We start from the raw sequence: 21,297 nt of genomic DNA, 5'->3' as shown, positions 1-21,297 counted from the left end.
AGATTGTTGCAGGGCCGCATGGACTGCCACACAGTCGTCTCCAACGACTCGAAGTGATCTTGTAGTATGCCTAACACTGATGCCATGCAGATCTTACTAACGGACCACGAACGACGCGCACCTGCAACCGCAACCGACTTCAACACTACACTGACGTCGAGCGACAGATCTCTCAACCGTCGCAAAACTTTCCCTTTCCTAAATTTCCAAGTCTCAATATTTTCAAATGCAAAAATGACGATGCTTGTGAGTCCCAATTTAAGGTATAGAAACATCATGCGGCCCGGCTAATGAGGCAAAACGAAACAAGCGTTTCATTTATTACAGATTATGTATAGTGCTCAAAGACTTGGACTTAATAGACTTGTTTTAATTCCACATCATGCTCCGACAGAAAAGAAGCATTAACATTTCAAAACATTACTTTGACGGGATCTCAGAGATTGGTTAAACAAGATAATTAAAATATCGTGAAATATAAAATTTATCGAAACTCACACTACATTTAAAGTCTACCATCTACCTTCGCAGCTTCAATTTAATATTTTGGGCAAAAATTATTGTAAATTTATTATTAAAACTTGCTCTGGATGACTTTGATTTGAAATAAAAAAGACTTACTCGGACGATAATACAAATCAAATTGTTATATTTCTCATAGTGTTTAAAAAGTTTTCAGTTTTTTTTTACAAAAAACAAAAATTAAAATGATATCCGTAATTATTAATTAAGGACAAAATAATTGTATGCATATGTGTGGATTCCAAGTAATTTAAAAAATTGGGCAATTTTTTAGAGTGACAAAGCATAATATTAATTATCGAGTTAGTTCAAGCAAGCAGCATATTGAACGAACTGTGTACATGTGCGGTTATTAATGTGTCATGCATTCATAAAATTATTATTTTTTTAATATAACCACTATGTGCATGCAGTAGTTTTAAACGTTTCGTACGTTAATTTGTGCAACATGAATCATACGTAACCGTTTATAAAAACCTGACCGAAGGAGTGCTGAAGTGTTAAGCCTCTCAACAAATACTGAGCTATTCATTTTCTAACAGTTTCTGTCAGAGAGATTTTAATTCCTTATATTGTTTTAAACTTTTAATTATATTTGAGATATATTTTATACTAATAACTTGATATATTCGAAAATATTTACAGACAATTCAAAAACTAAAATTTGAACTTCAATATTCAGTTATAACCAGAAACATAGCTCGAAGAGAAAATGAGACCTTACGCTTTCAACTGTTTTAAAATGATGTTGTTACTCTTGTTCTTCATATTCTGGAGCCAACAAACTGTGAAGACTGAGCCAGCTCGTCGAAAAGTCTTCCAAAGTTGCGACCAGACGGTCTTCATCAAGTACATCACAAAAATTTGCAGCCTGGTAGCAAAGAGAAGTGTCGAAGATGAGGAGAGCTGGCTAGGGGGAAACGTTGTTAGCCCTACCATGCCAGTAGTAACTGAGTCGGTCGAACCAGTCAAGTCGAGACGCGTCAAAAGATGTTAGTATTCAATATTTTCATACATTTCATCTATGCAGTTAATTCTGCTCTCTTAACATTCATACATATGCATTTGTTTTATTATTTAATCTACCTTGTAAAAAATGTTGAATGTTAATGTTTCGTTCGTTTAACTTGAATAAGCGAAGTTTATAAACTTCGAGCTATTACACAAAATATTGCTAAGGCCGGTTCATTAGAATTAGAAAATCCAACTTAAAATGCAAAAAAATGTTAACGAACTGCAAAAGATTCGCAACAAAGACCAAAGGCGTGAGTAGCCAACCATAGCTAAAAAGCCGTAAAACTGCAAAAAAAGAACTGCTAACCATTTAGAACGAACTATTTTTTGACGTGGCAGTTAACATTTTTACCTTTCTAAAAAAATTTTCCGTTTCAACATTCGCCGTTTTGAAATATTCCAAAATGTGTTGGCACGTGTGATAAAAACTTTTTGAGGCTATTTGTTGGGGATTATTTCATTAAACGAGCCCAAAATTTTTTTCGTTTGCAAATAAAAAATAATTTTCAAACAAAATTTTTTTCACTTTAAAAAAATTAAAATTAATGTTAAACATGTTATTGTTTCCATTCACCATCATCATCGTCATTGTGACAAAGTGACGTGGTTCAACTGCAGAGAGAAGTCATTTCATAAGCTTTTCTGCGTTTTATATCGCGCGCGGTGTATGAATAAAAATGTAAGTCTTCGTGAAATAGTATGAAATAGGCGCTATACAAATGAAAAGGTTGATTTGATTGGAGGGGAATTGATTTTGTCATAACATCAAATTATTTCAAAATTTTAAAAAGTTGTTTCACTGAAAGTATCAAAAACTGTTTTGTCATTTAACAAGCTTAATCATGAATGATGATTATTTTCCAGTGGTGGAGGCATTCAAGATGTGCTGTCTGGAGGGCTGCCCCATCCGCTCCCTCCTTGAACACTGTGATGCATGAAGATAAAAAGACCCCATTCTGTATCTGAATTAAACTTTTAAAAGATTAAATTTTTCAATATTAAACCATCTTAGTTTTAAATATGTGTAAATTAATTTACAAAATATGAATATCTATCAATATCAGCATGGAAGCCTACCGTGTTGTGCAATATATGTCATTGTAAAGTAGAAATAATTATGTCAAATTATCCGTCTATTCATTTTAACCGATGGTTGTGAATTGTTGTGAGTTTCATTTTTGCTGCATCTGATCTTTTGAAAATTGATTGATTCCGATTGCTTTCAGATAAATATTTTTCCTTATTATATACATCCTTACAATTGTTATAATTTTATATAATTGTTTTTAAGTTATATCATCCATTTGTTTTTTTAATCTTTGATTTTATCTGAAAATGCTACTTTGGGCTTTTAATAAAAATGCTTGATTTTAAACAGGAATACATTAAAAAAAATATGCTGTTGTTATTATGCAAAATGTTATTTCATATATGTGAGACACAAAGATTTAAGTGGTCACAATGAAAGCTATGTTAGCTCTCACCTCACATTACATTAAAATTTAACGATACGCACTTCTGACTGATTTGAGCCAAAATGTTGTGGCTCCTCAAACAAAATGAGACGTGAAGCAAAACAATGTAAGAACTTTTAAAAAAAAAAATTGAATATAGAAAATGAGAAATAATGGAGGAACTTTGTGATTATCCAGTACAACTGTATAACCTTGTATAATCCTGTATAAACCTGTAACTAACTGTGTTTATCCAGTAGTATAAAGTTACGGCGATATTTGATGATTCAACTGCATTAAGTAATTACTAAAATTTACTATTTTAAGTATTATTTTACAGACTTGTCGAAACGTATCTCGAAAATGTTCAGTGATCTTGAAAACATTAACGAACGTTAAAATAATTACAACTAAAAACGTATCAATATTTATTATTCTATCTGGAAAAAAATTTTCATAGACATGCATCTGCAACTCTGGCTTGACGTTGTGACGATGTGCTTTGTGATGTTGCGAGCATGTGATGGTGGCTCTAACAATTAGAAAAAGACCATTTGCAATTCTTGATGTCATTTCCATCTTAATTTATCCTAATGACTGGCATATATGAACATGTAAGAACACATTTTAAACAAATGTTTGTAAGTACACAACTAACAAAGCTCAAACACGAAATTACAAAATGGATCATCATCATTTATAGCGACTGATTATTTAATTATCCTTGCCAGATGACGTCACAAACTAATTTAAGTTACTTGGAAATGTGAATATATTTTTTATTAGTACAGTTTCTTTGAAATTACTCATAAATTTGTTATATCCATCGGATATGATATGCCATCTGGTTTGATGGTTGTTGTGTGGTTCTGAGATATTTTTAAAAATTTGTTCATCTAACGAATTTTTATCTCTACGAAACATTAAAAATATTTTAATTACATTTTCAATTCATCTAAAAAAGTTCAATATCAGTGCCAATAAAATCAATTTTTTATTGTAAATGACAATGTTCTTATAATTTCGACAATTAGTTACACAAACAACGACATATCATTGCAGAAGATGTTATGTTAAACCAATGTTAACTGCAACAAGTAACAAAATATATTTTAATTATATACAAGTATGTGTGTACGTGTGTTTGTACGTGTATGTGTGTTGACAAGTGTGTGGAGAGTTTGCTTAAATTTGTTAAAGATAATAAAAAATTGTTGCAAGTTTTTTTAAAAAATATATTCGAATAAAAATTTTTCGTGGTGCATCTACGGAATTGTAGATTGAAATTACCCTAACGTATTCTTTCCATTGTAAGCTCCACAACTGCCCACACCATCAGTTTCACTAAAGTTATAGGAAAACTGATTGCCAGTGAGAACGAAATGGCGGAGATGATTCCAGATGAACGTCAACTTCAAATTCTATTTTTTCATTCCTATGTCAAAATTTCACGTTCGATCTGTTATTGCGTTGTTAATTTCTTAAGTGAAGAGTTCTCTTTCATAATCATCATCATCATCATCATCATCATCCTTGCCACTACAATCGTCGTCGTCGTCGTTGCGTCTATCAATTGAAATGAGCAGTCCACTCTCGCCATCCAGCCCTTCAATGATCTTTGATTTGTTGGGTTGTTGGAACTTTTGGAGGAGGTGATGTCTACAGTAGAGATGGTCGTGTTCTCGATTGAACAGGTCCTCATGCTGCTGTTGCTGCTGGCTGCCCTCCTGCTTGCTACGACCACTTCTTCTACTTCGCATATAAAAATAGAGAGAGAACGAAAGTATGCAGAACGTGCAGATGGTTATGAGGCAGGTTACAGAGAGGAAATATTTTCGGCTGGTTGTAGCTGTGAACGATGATGTGGGATCAACGTCAGAACTGTCTTTCCCATCTCCATACGTGCCTGAAATAATTACCCAAAACTTTTGTCTGAGTATTAAAATGAATTTACATTTTCAAAATGCTTCTTTAATAATGACATCAATTTGGTTGTATGCTTAAAACAAATTCGTTGAACAATCCGAGCGTGGTTAATATTAACGATCGACATCAACGTAATGATTAATAACTAATAAAAAAAGATAGTAACTGATAATTAATTTTCGAACAATATGCATGCAAGTTTACAAACGAGAGGTCTTAGAAGAAATTTATCTTAAAGGTGGTTTCGAGCAAGTTCTCTTTGCACCACCAATTACATTGGCTATCATTCATACACCATTTTGCGTACGATTGCTCTTGAATTCGAAGTCGACAACTGCAGCAGAGGAGCAGGCATTCTTAACCATTACACCATCTAGCGCTTGATGACATCATGCACGTGAAGTGCATTTTTTGCACTTGAAGCGAGCCACTGCAATGCAATGAAATATTCATTTCTGCTTGAAATTTTCTTCGAAAGTTTTTCCACAATGAAAAAATGGCGCTACTAAGAAAAACATCACCATCTTTATATTTGCTGATTAAAATGAAACTTTTGTTTGTTCGTCTTTAAAAATTTTCCCTATCTTTATTTTAAAACATTTTTTCAAATTTTATTTTACGCTTTTAAATTAATACATTTTCTCGCAATGTTAGTTAAATAACAGCACAAGCAAGACAGTCAATGGCTAACCACTGATATTAACGTGCTCGCCATCGTCCCTGCCACCGGGGGCGCACTTGTGCTGGCGACAAACAAGTTCCGAATCGGCCATCAACATCTCGACGACCGCTCCGTACTCATCCTCATTGCTTTCTTTTTGGAAAACATTTTCTTTTCTTTCTTTACTCGAATTTTTAGTTTCGTGATCAGTGTTGTTGTTATTGTTGTTGTGGCTGTTGTTGTTGTTGTTGTCAGCGGTGTTGTTCGGTTTGTGACATTTAATTTCAATGCTTTCACCAAAGTCTTCAGCCACGTAATGTTTATAATGATCATCATCAGGTTCGCCATTCATAGAATTAATGTCACCAATCCAACTTGGATCATCACTCATCAAATTTTGATTAAGATGTGTTTGTTCGGATGGGGTTCGGATCTTACTTCTTAATGGGGTTTCATTTGCTCCATTGGTGCTCGAGACATTTTCGTGGAATGTTTGTTCACCCAGCTGGGCTTTTGTAGGTGAGTTCGTTTGACTGGCTGTGTGGTTGACCCTTGACGTTACTAATTTCATCATACGGCTGCTCTTCGAACTGTTTCTAAGATTGATATTATCTACGTCATCTAAGAATATATTTGTTAAAATGGATTTTTTTAATTTTGCATCACCCAACAAAGATTGTGATGGTTTAAAAGTTGAAGATGTGCCTGTTTGGAACTGGCGAGACCTCAATTCAGATGACGATGTTGTTGTGGATGAGGCTTTTGTTGTTGTTGATGATGATGATGATGTTGTTGTTGATGATGATGTTGTTGTTGTTGATGATATGGATAATGATGGTGGTGATGATAATGATGATAAGAAATATGGTGACGAAGCCGATTGTAAAGAGGATGATGACGATGGTGATGATGACGATGATGATGGCGATGATGATGATGATGTAGTTAGTGGTAATGATGTAGTCGGTGGCGATGATGACGGGGGTGTAGGTGGTGCAAATAACATTGATTTCGATGAAAAAATCGTATTTGTTGAAAAGGACAGTGAATCCGAAGCATAATGTTCAGCTCCTTCCTTTGTTTCTCCAGTAACATGGTCAGATGCTGGCATGGCCGGCTTTGCGGTCGTCACTGCTGTTAGTTTTGTTAGCGCTTGAAGTGGCTTCAGCGGCGACCATGGACCTTGCGACGTTGGTTGAAAGGAGCAGAATTTTTTTTGGTTGGAGTTCAAGACGGAGAGGCCGTTAATGTAGATGGTTTTCAGACTGACACTGCTGGCCGATCTACTGCCACCTGAAAATCAAACAAACAACAGACACATCTCTCGTACTGTTCGTTCAAATGATTTGTAAAACATTCCAATTGTAGCACTGAAATGACTTGAAGGTTCAAAATATGATTTATCATTACATCGAAAATTAATATCGAAAAAAATTGCTTATAAAAAATAATTGTGAATTCAAAACAATTTAATCCTAAGCAATTATAAAAATTAATAGAACAGTTGAATGTCCTATTCATGTTTCTTCCATTGTATCAGCAATAAAAAATGTTAAACAAAAAAAAGACAGCATTCAATTTTTTAAAATTTCAACGTTGAAGGCAGAAAAAAATAGCAACTGATCTTACTCTCCGTATTTCCGAAATAAATAAATTTTGGCCACTGTAGGACATGATGTCGCATCTTCTTGTAGTCAACGTCATCATCATCCCCACCACCACCATCGTCACCCTCACTCTCAACATCACCGCCATCATCATTTTCACCACCATCATCGTCATCTTCCTCTTCCACCTCATCCTCTCCCTCCTCTCCAGCTCCGAGCGGCATGCGTTCAACGTGTCCGTCAACAGAGATGTTTATGAGTTCTCCGGACATGCTGGTGGTCATGGTCACTCGGTGCCATCTGGATGTCGGATTCGTAATTTCATTTGGTGTAATTTGATGTCTTCTTACTTAATGAAATATTCCTTTTACTCTTGTGATCATGAGTTTATCACCAGATGCTAACCAAAATTAACACAAAAACTAAAAATTCAAATTGATGTAGAAAAAATATATCCAGTAACTAAAATGCGGCAATTAAATTAAGCAGCGGCATGGAAAAACAAAGAACTGACGAAATGATTTAACGTGTCAATTAGTTCGACGACTGATTTTTAAGTGGTGTACCGGTTCATGGTGTAATGGTATTCTGATTCAGAAATGAATAAATGCTGGAATAAATCCATGCTTCAAATTTGTAGGAGATTGTCACAACACACGCAATGTGTGTGGCTTCACGTGAATTCAACATCTTTTTCAAATTTACAAACTTTATTATGTTTCTGTAATAATTTTAAAAATTTTTATATTTTTACATATTCAGCATTAAGTTGTGCAATTTTAAAGTACATGTGCGACGAAATGAAAGCATGTTTGTTGTACTTACTTTAATCTTGCCAGGCCTTCTCACTTAATGCCGAATAAAATCCTCGTCCTGACTACCTGACTTAATATTTTCCTCGTGCAATAATGCAAGTAGCAACTATTTATATTTTAGTCATCATTTAGTTACTTTTAAGCAGCTATAAAATAGTTGTTACAAGAAAAATTTTGTTAAAAATAGAAATTATGACGAAGTGAATGCGTACGTAATCTTTGAAAAGTTCGTGTTACATTTTATGGCTGGTCTGATTTTGTATGGGTTCGCTTCATCCAGCCTACCTGCAACTGCAAATTTCAAAAATTTTCCACGAAGCCGATTCATTGTTGCATTAAAAGATTGAACATTTTAAAACGGGCAAGTAATATTTATATACAATTATTTTTAAGGTTTTATTTTGGACTTGGATTTTCATTAATCTTCAAGTAGAATAAATATAGATGAAATTAATTGTAGAATATGCGTACTAGAGGGAATAATATTAATACAATACAATAGAGTGAAGCAAACGCATACACACACACACACACGCACGCACACACACACTACAGAGGTGTGGCCGTTATTGTAGCGTTGTCAATCCTCATCATTCTGTGGCAGACTGTTTTTAAACTCATCAAGATTCCACGAAGATGATGTTAATATAATTAAGTTGTTGTTGCTTATGTCGCTATGCTCATAAATTCATGTCTTGGCTTCTGAATTATCAATAATTTTATAATAAATATTAGATTTTTTAAACCACAAGTTTTATACCGTTACGTGAAAATTATTTTTTATGGGGTTTTTTTTACTATTTTTCCCAAAATAAACACAACTCGATGGTTTGGCTTGTAACTGCACTTTTTTTGCACGAGTCATTTTATTTTCTTTGTTTGTTTTGGTGCCGACAACGTAAACTTCCATTTCATCCTTCGTTTTGTAGTGCATTGAAAAATATAACTTCATGTAAACTTTGACTCGCCGACGCAAAAACGCTTAAATGATTGCGGAATGGCTAATGAACGAAATAAATTTTCAGCAATTTTAAAACGCTATGACCGATAAAAAATTCAATAAAAATCATAAAAAAATAACGAATAAATATTGTGTATGCCCGCAATTAACCAAGTCATCTGCATCAATAATTATATATAATATAATTATATATATATAATAAATATAACTTAGTAATTTATGAAATCTACAGAATTTCTGGAACTATCCAACGCTAGAAATTCGGTAGATTTTATAAATTACTGCATTGATTATGGTCTTTTACCCGCAATTCTATAGTTTGTATATAAATAAAATTATATAGTTATTATAATTATGTAAAACGCGCGACAAATGCAAACAGTGTGGAACCTGTTGTCATTCAAGTTGCTGGCAGCTGTCAGGATAAGTTCATTGTAGAACTTCTTGTTGTCATAAATTAATGAGAGGTGGATGGAAGCGTTGAAGAGCGACAGTCTCAATCTACTCCCGTCCTTCTTGCTCACGTAGCCCAGCAGCTCAGCGTTGTAATCAGACGTCTGTTTAATATGTTTGCAGTTTTCATGTTTCTAAATTGTTTGCAAGTCTTCACTGTGGCATGATTGGAATGTATTCTTTTGTCTATTTGCCACAATGCTTTAAAAATTTATTACCATACCATTTTACAATATTTTTCATAAACTTCATTCAGTCTTCATGTTAACATGCAAGCAGGCATGTTCAGTTGCCTGTCAGTCGGTCGGACGGTCAGTCGGTCAGTCAAACGGACAGACAAAAAAACAGACATTTAGGCAGACAGACGGCTTATCAGTCAATCAATCAATCAATCAGGCAAGCAAGCAAATTAGTGTGGCATCGTTAAATAAAGATAAACAAAACAAACATGTACGTCTTATAATCTCTTCCGAACATTGTGAGTGATTGATTGCTACGTTTAAATGAATTGAAGAAAATAATTTAGTTACCGAAAATCAGCGTAATGTGTGTGCGTGTGTGTGTGCGCGTATTTGTATGTGTGTAATTTTGTTGTATATGTTTATGTCGCACTTTACAGACCGGCGAGCCAGAGGCACAGGTGTTGAAGGTGCAGAAATACTCTCTCGTTTTTTTCTGGCGCAAATTTGTGCTGGCGCTTAATTCGCAACCCTTCTGTGCAAAATATTATTACTATATATAGACTTACATGCATGAATGAGCTCACGTTTGTGTGAGATGTGCGTGGTTTTGTGACATGAACACTTCACTTATGTCCATATGTCATCATGATGTGTGGTTTTTGAGCACTTTTTTAATCAATGTTAATCGCCGCTGTGTTGTATGTTTCAAAATGTGCTGCTAAGAAATATGTATGTTGATTTAATTTGAAGAATTTGAAATATTATTTGTTAGATTCACATGAGGAAAAATATACAAAATCTCTCTAAATTAGACTACTAACATGACATTTGAAAATGACATATCTATTTATTTATCTTTGTAAAAAGTTGAACATGTAAAAAACGAACCCAAAGAACTATGCAAAATTTTACCAGATTTTTTCATAAAAATTGTTCGTTGTAAGAAAATGCTTGCCTGTCTAACAACAAATTAATTTTGTGGACTATCTTGCAATGAGAAAGAAGAGTAAAGACTGCATTTACAAAGAGTTAAATACCACCTGTCAGATTGGCACAGTGGAAAATAAACAAAAAGTTATTTAACCTTGAAAAAGAAAGAAAGCATGCTTTGCTGCAAATTGTACAATTGATGCTCGAACCCTTCAACGTTGACCAGTAAAAATCTGTCACCTTTCAGAGTCACTGCTTCATGATCTGTTACGTGTGAGCAGTTGTGACGCGTTAGTTCCGTGCGTCAATATGTTTTTCGAGGAATCAGATTTACATTTAGCTGAAAAGATATTTTAAATAACATTTCTAACAATAGTTTCCAAATTAAAAAATTGGGCATGGTTTTTCAAAAACATATTTCGTTGTAAGCTAAAAAAATGTAAATTAGTAGCAAGATTAACATTAACAAGAGTAACATTATATACAAGTGTGTTGCCGCATCAGTGAAAACAAACTTTTCGACAGACTACTCAACTCAAAGTCATTATCAAATCCACTTTCTGCAAATCATTTGTTTGTCGCTGCATTTAAATTACTTTAGTCAATTATGGTGAAATAATTGGAATATTTTATTCAGTATATACCGCTTCATTAAGAAACCCATTTCAACTTGAAAACTTTCCATCGCACTTGCTATTAAATGATAGTTTCGTGCATTATTTCGCAACGACAGATGCTTAGTTTTTGCTGCTGCCCCTTCAATAGTATCCACATGTCAACTCTTGGTTGCATGCTGCTTGTCTGATGGATGGTGAAAATGTTTTTAAATCAAGAATATATATGTAATATAAACATAAATATCCATGATATAAACAAAAATTTAAATAGATTTTTTATCAATTTCTAACATTAAAATAAAATATTTTCGGTTTGTGATGATTAGATTAGCCCCAGCAGGATTGTATTTGATCGAATCAAAGGTACCAAATTTGTAAAAGGTCAGTTCAGTATTCATAACACTGCTTGCAACGTTTCAGTTTTTAATTTTTTAACTCGTCCAATTTTGAAAATTAAATTGCAGCCTGAGCGGGTAGAATTCTTAATATTGATGAAACAAAAATACAAGAAAGCATCTGTAAATGTTTCTATCATTATTTAATGAAGTGGTTTAAACAATATTATTTCGACAACCACCACATTTAATTTGGTTTCTGTATGATATTTTTTATTGCACAACAATGAGATTTTTGGCAAAAGCGTCAAAAATAAATTTTCTTCTCTCCAATTTTGTTGCCTGATTTTCTTCATTTTTTATGTTTGATTGAAATAAAAATGATCGTCTGAGCAAAAAAAACTTCAATTTCAGATCACTTAACATAGCTGGAGAATGTAGCAATAGTTATTTGAATATTTTTAAACGTTCTTTTGTAATTGTTGTTTATGGTTTGCAGTTTAACAACGTTTTAGCAAAAGAAGGTTATCATTCATTAGGCCATCTAGTCACCGAGATAAAGATTCATTTTTGTTGCACTTTGATTTAGTTCCGTCTTTTAAAAGTTGACATATTGTCAATTAATTTTATCTCCACAAAAATTTAAAGTGAATAATGATTAAGAACTTTTCCAAGCACACTTTTTGTCATAATAAGTGAACAATATTTTTTCATTTATAAAAACAAACCTAAATGTTGGCAGAATTCTCCGACATAGTGAGTCAGTCCACAGTCACAATGCAAGTGCGTGTACATGTTGACGCAGACTCCGCCATTGTAACATAACTTCCTCATCGTCTGACAGCCATCCACACAGCCGTCTGTCACGCCAGCCGACGAATGAAGTTGCAGTTCTATTTTTTGCTTCGGAACTTGTAGCTGCTGGCATGTTAACCGAGTTGACTAAAATTATACCTGCAGTTCTAAATATCTTGTGAATGATTTTAGAAAGACTAAATTCACTTTTAAAAGATTGTTATCAATTTTTTCTATAATGAAGTTTTTAAACTGCCTAAAAGAAAGGAGAGAAGCCCAAATACGTAAATCTTTGATCATTATAAAAAAAGGAAACTTCTCACCGGATCGCCCGAGAGGATGGCACTTAAGAGGCCCATGCATCCAACAAACGATATTCCATTCAACTTTCCTCCTCGTCCAACGACATCTAGTTCGTCATTAAAAGGAAAATTTTAATTCTTTAAAGTCGGTATTTTAATTTAGAACCACCTTACATTTATATCATTTTGTAAAAACATATTTTACTTATTTATACTGACTTTGTAAATCAACAAAATTTAGCAACATTGCATTTTTTTAAAATTTTAATCAAAATTTTAAAAAAGCTAGTTACGAAAAATAAATTACCAGTTTGAAAAACGCGTTAATTATAGTAAAAGATTTTTTAACTTCTCAATTATAAATATTAATCGGAAACGTGTCTAACTTGCCAAGTAATGTTAATGAAGCAGTTTGAAAAAGCAAAACAAATTCCAAATTTGGTTTCCAGACAACAGTGTACTTCGGAAACTTAAGCGTTATGCATCTCAAATTCACTTAATCACATTTTATATCTTCTATCTAACATATTGTTGATATAGCTATCGCTTGCATAAGTCATCTTAAAATTAATACTAACCCTTATTTAGATTATTTAAAGACAATGATTGAACCTTTTCATTTTTACGATAAGTTTGCTCACAATTATTTGACAAATTTTTATTGGAATATTTTATGAAAAAGTACAAGAAAATCACTTAAAAAGTGATTTCCAAAACTTGTAGAAAATTGTGAAAATTTATAGAAAAATGTTTATTATCGTTATTAATATTATTATTCTTAAAAACATACGCCGTTTGTCAAATTACTAAAAAACTCTACGGGAGGCCAAAACTAGGACAAAAACTTTAAATTTGAGACTAATTTTTTCTAGACTACTTACCCCAAATAAAAACGAAATCGTTAAGAGGTCAATAACCATAAATCAAATTACAAAATTAAATAACATTTAATTTATGAAAGATTATAAAATTTGTTTGAGATCAAAATGAAAAAAATCATTTCTCATTTTTCAAATCTCATCATCTTGTAGCCACCTTTATCTTCAACATCAACAGACAATACGCCTATCATCATTTTCAACATCATCGTCATCTGCATACTCATTTCTTTTTTTCTTCTCATATTCATTCTTCTTTTCCACCGTTTTCTCTTTCTTATTTTCGTTCTTTAATCTGATAACAGTTAGGAGTTATGGTAGCAGCGTTATATACCGAGTAGGTAGATATAATCTTGCTTCTCGAGACGCCATCTTTAACCCTCGACTAACACTATTACTGCTACCATCTGCGATAATGTTATTTATAGTAGTGGCTATTATAACGATTGCAACTGACGAACACATCACAACTAATATTTTGCTATTTTTTGCTTTCGGTTGTTGTTTTTGTTGAAAATTTGTCGAATCACTTATGTGCACCACAGGTGGAAACACTATTGATACTCAACACTACAAACTTTAACTAACAAACAAACAAAACGAAAGAACAAATAAACAAACAAATAAATAAAACTCAACAGTGTTTATATCATAATAGAAATATTATATGTGCATTGAGACATGGTAGGACAAAAAAAATTAACGTCAAACAACATTTCAAGGCAGCACCAACCTCCCATATTAATCATCATTGCAAAGCTCGTTGGCTCCGTGCCCTTTGAACGTATTATGCTCTCTTCAATGCTACTGCCTTCATTGTCCACAAGAGGCTCCTCATTTTTTAAACCTTCTGATATATAGATCATTATGCTTTTCTAGTCGTTCAATTCCTCAAATGTTAAGACAAACCTCTTTATAAATAAATGTTAATACGCAATTTTATCAAGCTGGAAGTTTTCATTGTAATAAAAATTGTGTGTAAAATATGTGAAAATTGTAGCAGATCCCAAAATTTTTTCAAAAACAGAATTATATCAATTTATTATTTTATTTATTAATCACAAAATGACTAATTAGGTGATTGAAATAAAATGTAATAAAAATTTAAGTTACAATTGAAAACATAAAAGTGATTAAAGGTAAATTTCACTCATAGTTTAATTCAATTAAAACTTTTGAATCGTTGAAACTTCACTTTTTTGAAGTACCTTTTTCATCGTCCGTCCCCACTGCATTCATTTTCATTTGGACAACTTTTGACAGTCGTTCATTCAGCAGGACTTCAACGGAGTTGTTGCTGGAGATGGAGATGACCACGCTCTGCCAGCTGTCGTTGTTCAAATCTTTAAATAAATTACATTTATATAAAATGATCATTCGAATTTTTGGCTGTTTTTGTTAATATCTTTAAATAGCAAATTCATTCATGATTAAAAATTTTCATTCATCAAAATATATCATACCTGTTAGTTATATCGTAATAGGTATGATTTATTATAAATAAATCAAAACAAATAAAACGTGTCTACAAATAATTCTGCTCTTATTGAACCATCTGATATTTTCGAGGTACTTAACCACGCCTATGACCAAGTGAGTGAGCAGGCGTACTAATATGGGATTCGTTTTAAGCAATTTAAATCTTCCTTCGATAAAATTTTAGCGACAGTCAGCATTTATCCGATATTCTGCGTTTCACAAATACGTCGGCTTGTTTAAATATATCGAAATATTTCGAAAATCAATTTTAATTCAGATGAGTAAAACATTTATGTGCGAGCGAGACTTTTTTGACATTTGAATTCATATCACAATTTTTAAACAAAAAGTCTTTAAACTAAATAAAATTAATTGAGCGACCCTTCACTCAAATTCAATTTTGCGAGATAAAATTGCGTTGATACTAACGGACGTCGAAGATTCAGATAGTTTATCACTCAATGTTTTCATTCTACAAATTGAATTTTAATTAATATTTCTTTAACAAAAGAACAGAAATTGATGAATGTTTTTTAATAGTTAATTAACTTCATGGTATAAAAGTTGGTCAAGAAAAATAATTACAAACAACTATTTCAAAATTACGACAAAATGACATTAAAGATGTAAGAATGAAAGTGAAGAACTTCCGGTTGCCCCTATCTCTACATCTCCATGGGCATATAAACATCACGCCAACCACACCCTACACGCACTAAAAATACAAAGATTACTTTTAAGAAGCGCCGTCAACTAACTACATTTAATCGTCATCTTCATTTTGTTTTAATAAAATTGGACATATTTTTTCTAAGATAAAAACATATTAACTTTTGAATTATCGAACCATTAAAATTCAGCTTTCAAATAACAATTTTTTACATTCTCGGCTTAACTTATGTTGATTCTTATTGTAAAAATAAGAGTAGATTTATGTATGTTGTCATTGAGTGAAATTTTGTGATTTTATAAATAATTATTTAGCCAACAATAATGTTGTTTAATGAAGTTTGTTTAATTAATCATAAATTATTATCATAGCATGTAGGTAGGTACACGCATAATGAAACTTTTTTGGTTTAAATGTTTGTAGCCAGAAATTCGTTGTAATAAAAATTTTTCATTACACAAATCGTTATCTATTCAAAGGTATTAAAACCCTTGTTATTGTACATAATTCCACTTCATTTTATTGTATGGGAGGTGTAATAGTTTTCAGGCCGTGTCAAAATTATATAGATTTAGCGTTAACTTCAATTTAGCGTTAACCCCAGCAAACAATCGCCATTGTGAGGAGACTTCAGCGCTGAATCTCCCCGATGGAAGCCGATCTGATCATTTTCCTGCTGTTACTCAGTTGTTGATTCAATATGATAGATTTCCATAAACTTCTTTCAGGTTTTTTATTTCATTCTCATTTATTTTTTGTAATCATCTTTGCGGTAGTGCAAGCTTTTGACTTAGATTTTGTTGTCCATTTATTATAAATAAAATTGTATATATATATATATATATATATATATATACATATATATATACATATTTAATACAATAAAACGACTTTAGTATTATAGTTTTTATTTCATTTTCTCTTCACGTCAGATCTTCTTTTTTTTTTAAAATTATCTCAAATTTTCATTTTCCGTCGACACACAAAAAACCTCCCACTGAAAAACCAATCCAAAACGACCTCCTAAAAAAATGAGATCAACAAAACGGCGACTGCTGACGTCACGACCGGAAACATGAAATCACGTGACCGGCATATCAGAGATAGCGAACAAGGCATTATTTTGATCATCGGCATTTTTTGCTGGACTATTATGTGTCCCCTGGCTTGCATATTTGTTTCTCACTTGCGCTTCTTTTCATTGTTTTTCTGTTTATTACTGAGTTTTTCAGATCTTACGTTTAGTGTTTTTTTAAATAGTTTGGCTGGTTTTCGAAAGATTATGGAAATATTATTTGTCGTATGTTGGTTTCCAACCAGTTGAATTATTGTGTTTTACGTTCTAATCGTGATACGTGGATGAGTCATTTCTTGTCAGAAGTTACAACTTAGGTTCCACAGCGTAAAATTTATTTCTAAAAAAGCGCAATCGTATTTTTATGAATTATAATTATTTCGATGAATTTTCGGTAATAATATTTCAATTATTCATTTTCATCACAAACCACTAAACTATCTACGCATGTACGTGTAAGCACGAGTTCTTGAGATAAACATATCGGTGATGTTGCAGTTTCCGTGTAGTATTTATTTTCGTCTTTTCATCTTCATGTTGTGCACGTTTCACAGCATCATTCGTCTCAGATGTTTGATGATTTTGTTCTCGTGTTTCCCACCGTTTTTTAGTTTTGACGATGTTGTGGTTGTTGGTGCCATTTTAAAAAAAATGTTAAAAAAGCAGGAAAAATGTTATTCTAAGATATTTCTTAATTTTCAGTGTCGCATGGATAAACTTGGAGGAGAGCAAAGGCGGCTTAACGACCGAGGCATTATGCACGCTTTCAAACCGCTTTTGCTTCGTTGGATTCTGTTTGACGTTGCTGCGCGTTTGTATGTAAGCATTTTTATTTGTTGTTATTGATGTTATGTTATTGCTTCATTCATTTTGCTGCTATTTTCGCAACAGTAATTTTTAATAACACGGCTTTAATTTTTTCATGCATGTATATTTATTCTTCGATTAATGTACCGTTGGTTCGATAGATCGCACTTTATACGGTGTTATTTCAGATAAAATTATTCTAAGGTTGTAGAGAACTTCATGATTTGTTCATTTGATTTTGAATGACTTTCCACTTCCCATTTTTTATGGTTTCAAAATAAGTTTCGTTAGGTTTAGATAAGTTTTCTCATTACAATGATTATTCTAGACAATGTTTTCAAACTTGTATGTGGTAAATTTGCATACATATATTGTTTGATTTTCAGTGCCTACCAACAATGTTTACATAATTAATAAATCAAATAGAAATTTCCATGAGTAACTTTTTATTGCACAAATTCTTGCAATGCATTAAATAGCGAAAATTTTAAACACCGATGAAATTTATTTCAAAATCGTCTGTGAGCCGTTGTAGTATTAATGTTCGTGAATCATCAATCATTATACAATGGCTTTAACGAAATATACTTTCAGCTGCTTACTTAACCATTTGGTCAGCCACAAACAAAAATGTAGGTACGTTGTGTATATACGAGCACGTACCGACCTATATTACATGTGTGTACCTATGTGTTGGAAGTCAACCGATGTCGAGGCAAGCCAGAGCAGCTGAACAAAAGTTGCAACCAAGAGTTCATTTTTTACTAATTTAAAATATTATTGCGATGAGATAAAGCGTCCATCCTTCCAATCTCCTAATAAAGATTTATATTTCTAAATGAAGTACCCTAATTGTATATAGTCGTCGTCAGTTCAAACATGTTTTATTTTAACAACAAAGTGAACGTACAATTAGACACCATTGACGAGCTTGTTTAATATTCATCAAGCTTTTGTTTATACCACTGAATAAATTGTGCATATAAGCGTATAACTGCAATGCTTACTTGAATGACTGCATGATTGATAGCGTAAATGCTGGTGTTCGCCAGATAACATTCACTAGATGGGTCATTGAGGCGCCCATATATAATCTTTCTTCTTTTGTTTCCTGTCCATTTTCATTTCTGGGTTTTGTCGTTCAGGTTTCTATTTCGGCCTTATTTACTTGCAATATTTTTAGGCTGTTGTAAACTTTTATTCAAAAATTTGAAGTACTTTTATTTATTAGTTATTTATTTATTTAAATCTAATGTACGCAAATACGCATTGATTTTGAAGGTGGATTTGTGAAAAGATTTCGAAGTCAATCGATGTTAGCCTGCAGACAGTCAATAATTTAAACCGCTCAACATTTAAGAACGATACTCAATTGAAAACTTCGCAGAAAAAAAATTTATAGAGAGAGAAAGAGAGAGAGAGAGAGAGAGAGAGAGAGAGAGAGAGCATGCAGTGAGAAGAAATATAATTGCTGACGTGGAATAACAAAGAGGGCGCATGGCAGAGGTTAACGCTGGCAGGTCAAAGCTCTGGGATCGCCTAACCTGCCACTGACGACGACGTGGTGAAAATGATGATGATAATAATAATAATAATAATAACAACAATAATAATAATAATAATAATAATAATAATAATAATAATAATGATAATGATAATAATAATAATAATAATAATATATAAAAACAATTGCTGCAACGAAAACTATGCATATAGTCTTGATTCTTCAGTTATAAAATTATTGACAATTAATGCGTCCTTATTTTAATTTTTAGTCGCTAAATCGACATTGTTGCGTTATTTAATACCATATCACCTCTTGTCGCAATCATTACCTTTAGTAATCTCAGGCACGCACCAAAACAGGTAACATTTTTACTTTTTACTCTTTTTTTGCATCCTTTAATGTAAATAAAATAAATAAATAAAATACAATTACTTTTTACTCTTTTTTTAGCATCCTTTAATGTAAATAAAACAAATAAATAAAATACAATAAAAGCATTTAAATCATTAATGTGAAACAAATTTGGAAAAAAATTGAAATTCGGTCGCCACTTTGTTGATGCAAATAAAATTATTAAGAGCTTAACACATGAGTGAAATGCCGAAGAACGGATGATGAAGCCATCAAACGCTCGCATGTCTACCAAACTAAATAGAGTAAGATAGGATGGGATGGGTGGATGTCTTTAACATTTGGGCCATAACGTGCATGTAATGATGATGATGAAATAATTACGACGACGATGACGACGATGATGATGAAACGATTAGTAACGATTTTGCCAATATCATCATTCACAATTTTATCAATAGCGACGCTCTTATTATATTCGTATGCTTATACTTTTAAATTACTACTGTTATTATTCTTATTTTTATTATTACTATTATTAATGTTATTATTAATGTTATTATTATTAATATTATTAAAGTATGAATGACTCACTCCGATGATCATAAACGTCCACCCATTGCATAGTTCCCATCAAACATTTTTTCCATTATTTACTTATATTTCGCTTACTTAGTTGGTGTCGTATTCTTCATCTTTGTTGTTGTCATTCTTTTGTTCTTCATTGTTATTGAAGTTAGTATTAAGGCGTCGAGTTGGTAATGAGGTTATCATGATAAACATCCAACAAAGACTGATAACATCATTACCAACTCAAAGCCTTAATACTAACTTAAATAATAATGAAGAACAAAAGAATGACAACAACAAAGATAAAGAATAAGATACCAACTAAGTAACTCACTTTGCTGAAGAACCAACATTGCATTGTTTAAAGAAACTATATTAACCAAACCTGCACTGAAGATGATTTGTGAAAAATCGAAAAGGCCTATCTGCATGATGAATTTGGATAACAACTGTTTTATTAAATTTTCATGATGAACTTGGATAATAATAATTTTTTTTAATTAAATTGAACAATTTCCAGAAAATTTTAGTGAGGAAATTTGAAAGGACAAATTTTAAATTGATTAATGCCAACAATTCGGTAGAGTAGAGTGAATATATATAGCATATATAAGCAGATATTATATATATATATATACATACATTTATAAAGCGCCAATTGAAACAATACCTCAAAGGCACTATCACATTCATATTAAATTCACGATCACAAAATAACAGCAATAAATTCACAGAAACAAAAATCACCAACAATAATCGAACCTGATAAATAATTTAAATCTCAACAGCTACACCTTCAGATAAGCTGTTCTCTATATAAATGCATTCATACTAATAATCATTCACCAAATAATAGAACCAGTTAGAAACATCACAAAAATAAATAAATAAACTATATCAACCAACTTCATTCAAAAGAGAATCAAACATCGAAACCGAAATGCATAAAAGTCACAAAAACATAGCAAAACCAAAAAAGTAACGAATTTCTATAATGTGAAAAGATAAGACTTCAGTATTTGTTTAAACGAAAGTAATCTTAAATCAATGATTTCTTATATAAGATGGCAAACTGTTCCACGCAGTGGGACCACAAATAGAAAAATTTCTTTCTCCAATCCTTAGCTTGGTAGTTGGTACCGTCAAAAGATTTGAGTTGTTTGATCTGAGTTGAACAGCCCCCGAAGTTATATATATATATATATATATATATATATATATATATATATATATAGTTATATATATATATATACTACATAAACTATTGTTTATATGATTCACATTATTAATATATTTCCCATAACCTACAACACATTAGGCATTGTCTATTTAACCGCTTACAATTTTATTTCATTTTTTTGGCATTGGATTTTTGTTATTTAAAAA

General features: G+C 32.1%; 3 protein-coding genes across 3 annotated transcripts; 2 read left to right on the top strand and 1 right to left on the bottom strand.

Moving 5' to 3' along the window:
- The first annotated feature begins 1,066 nt into the window (after nt 1-1,066).
- HELRODRAFT_188264 (hypothetical protein) lies at nt 1,067-2,934 on the top strand. The gene is made up of 2 exons (XM_009017228.1): nt 1,067-1,513; nt 2,401-2,934. The coding sequence occupies exons 1-2, from the start codon at nt 1,235-1,237 to the stop codon at nt 2,500-2,502; spliced, it is 381 nt and encodes a 126-aa protein (XP_009015476.1). The 5' UTR covers nt 1,067-1,234; the 3' UTR covers nt 2,503-2,934.
- A 1,726-nt stretch (nt 2,935-4,660) lies between these two features.
- Nucleotides 4,661-5,300, top strand: HELRODRAFT_160243 (hypothetical protein; the record flags this gene model as incomplete). Its single annotated transcript, XM_009017227.1, has 2 exons — nt 4,661-4,805; nt 5,116-5,300. 2 exons carry the CDS (start codon nt 4,661-4,663, stop codon nt 5,298-5,300), a joined length of 330 nt encoding a protein of 109 aa, XP_009015475.1.
- Nucleotides 5,301-5,602: 302 nt separating this feature from the next.
- Nucleotides 5,603-14,318, bottom strand: HELRODRAFT_160242 (hypothetical protein; the record flags this gene model as incomplete). The annotated part of the gene is made up of 10 exons (XM_009017226.1): nt 5,603-6,336; nt 6,760-6,870; nt 7,207-7,484; nt 9,351-9,517; nt 10,035-10,124; nt 10,680-10,789; nt 11,041-11,085; nt 12,206-12,398; nt 12,596-12,681; nt 14,186-14,318. 10 exons carry the CDS (start codon nt 14,316-14,318, stop codon nt 5,603-5,605), a joined length of 1,947 nt encoding a protein of 648 aa, XP_009015474.1.
- Between the last annotated feature and the right edge of the window lie 6,979 nt (nt 14,319-21,297).

The sequence above is a fragment of the Helobdella robusta genome, assembly GCF_000326865.2.
Source record: "Helobdella robusta unplaced genomic scaffold HELROscaffold_2, whole genome shotgun sequence".
NCBI lineage: Eukaryota > Metazoa > Annelida > Clitellata > Rhynchobdellida > Glossiphoniidae > Helobdella > Helobdella robusta.
Note: the sequence above shows the minus strand (reverse complement) of the source record. Positions and strands in the feature narration are given on the sequence as shown.

Coding starts and splice junctions, on each gene's coding strand:
- HELRODRAFT_188264 (XM_009017228.1), top strand. CDS start 1,235: ATGAGACCTTACGCTTTCAACTGTTTTAAAATGATGTTGTTACTCTTG. Junction 1,514..2,400: donor AGTCGAGACGCGTCAAAAGA/TGTTAGTATTCA, acceptor ATTATTTTCCAG/TGGTGGAGGCATTCAAGATG.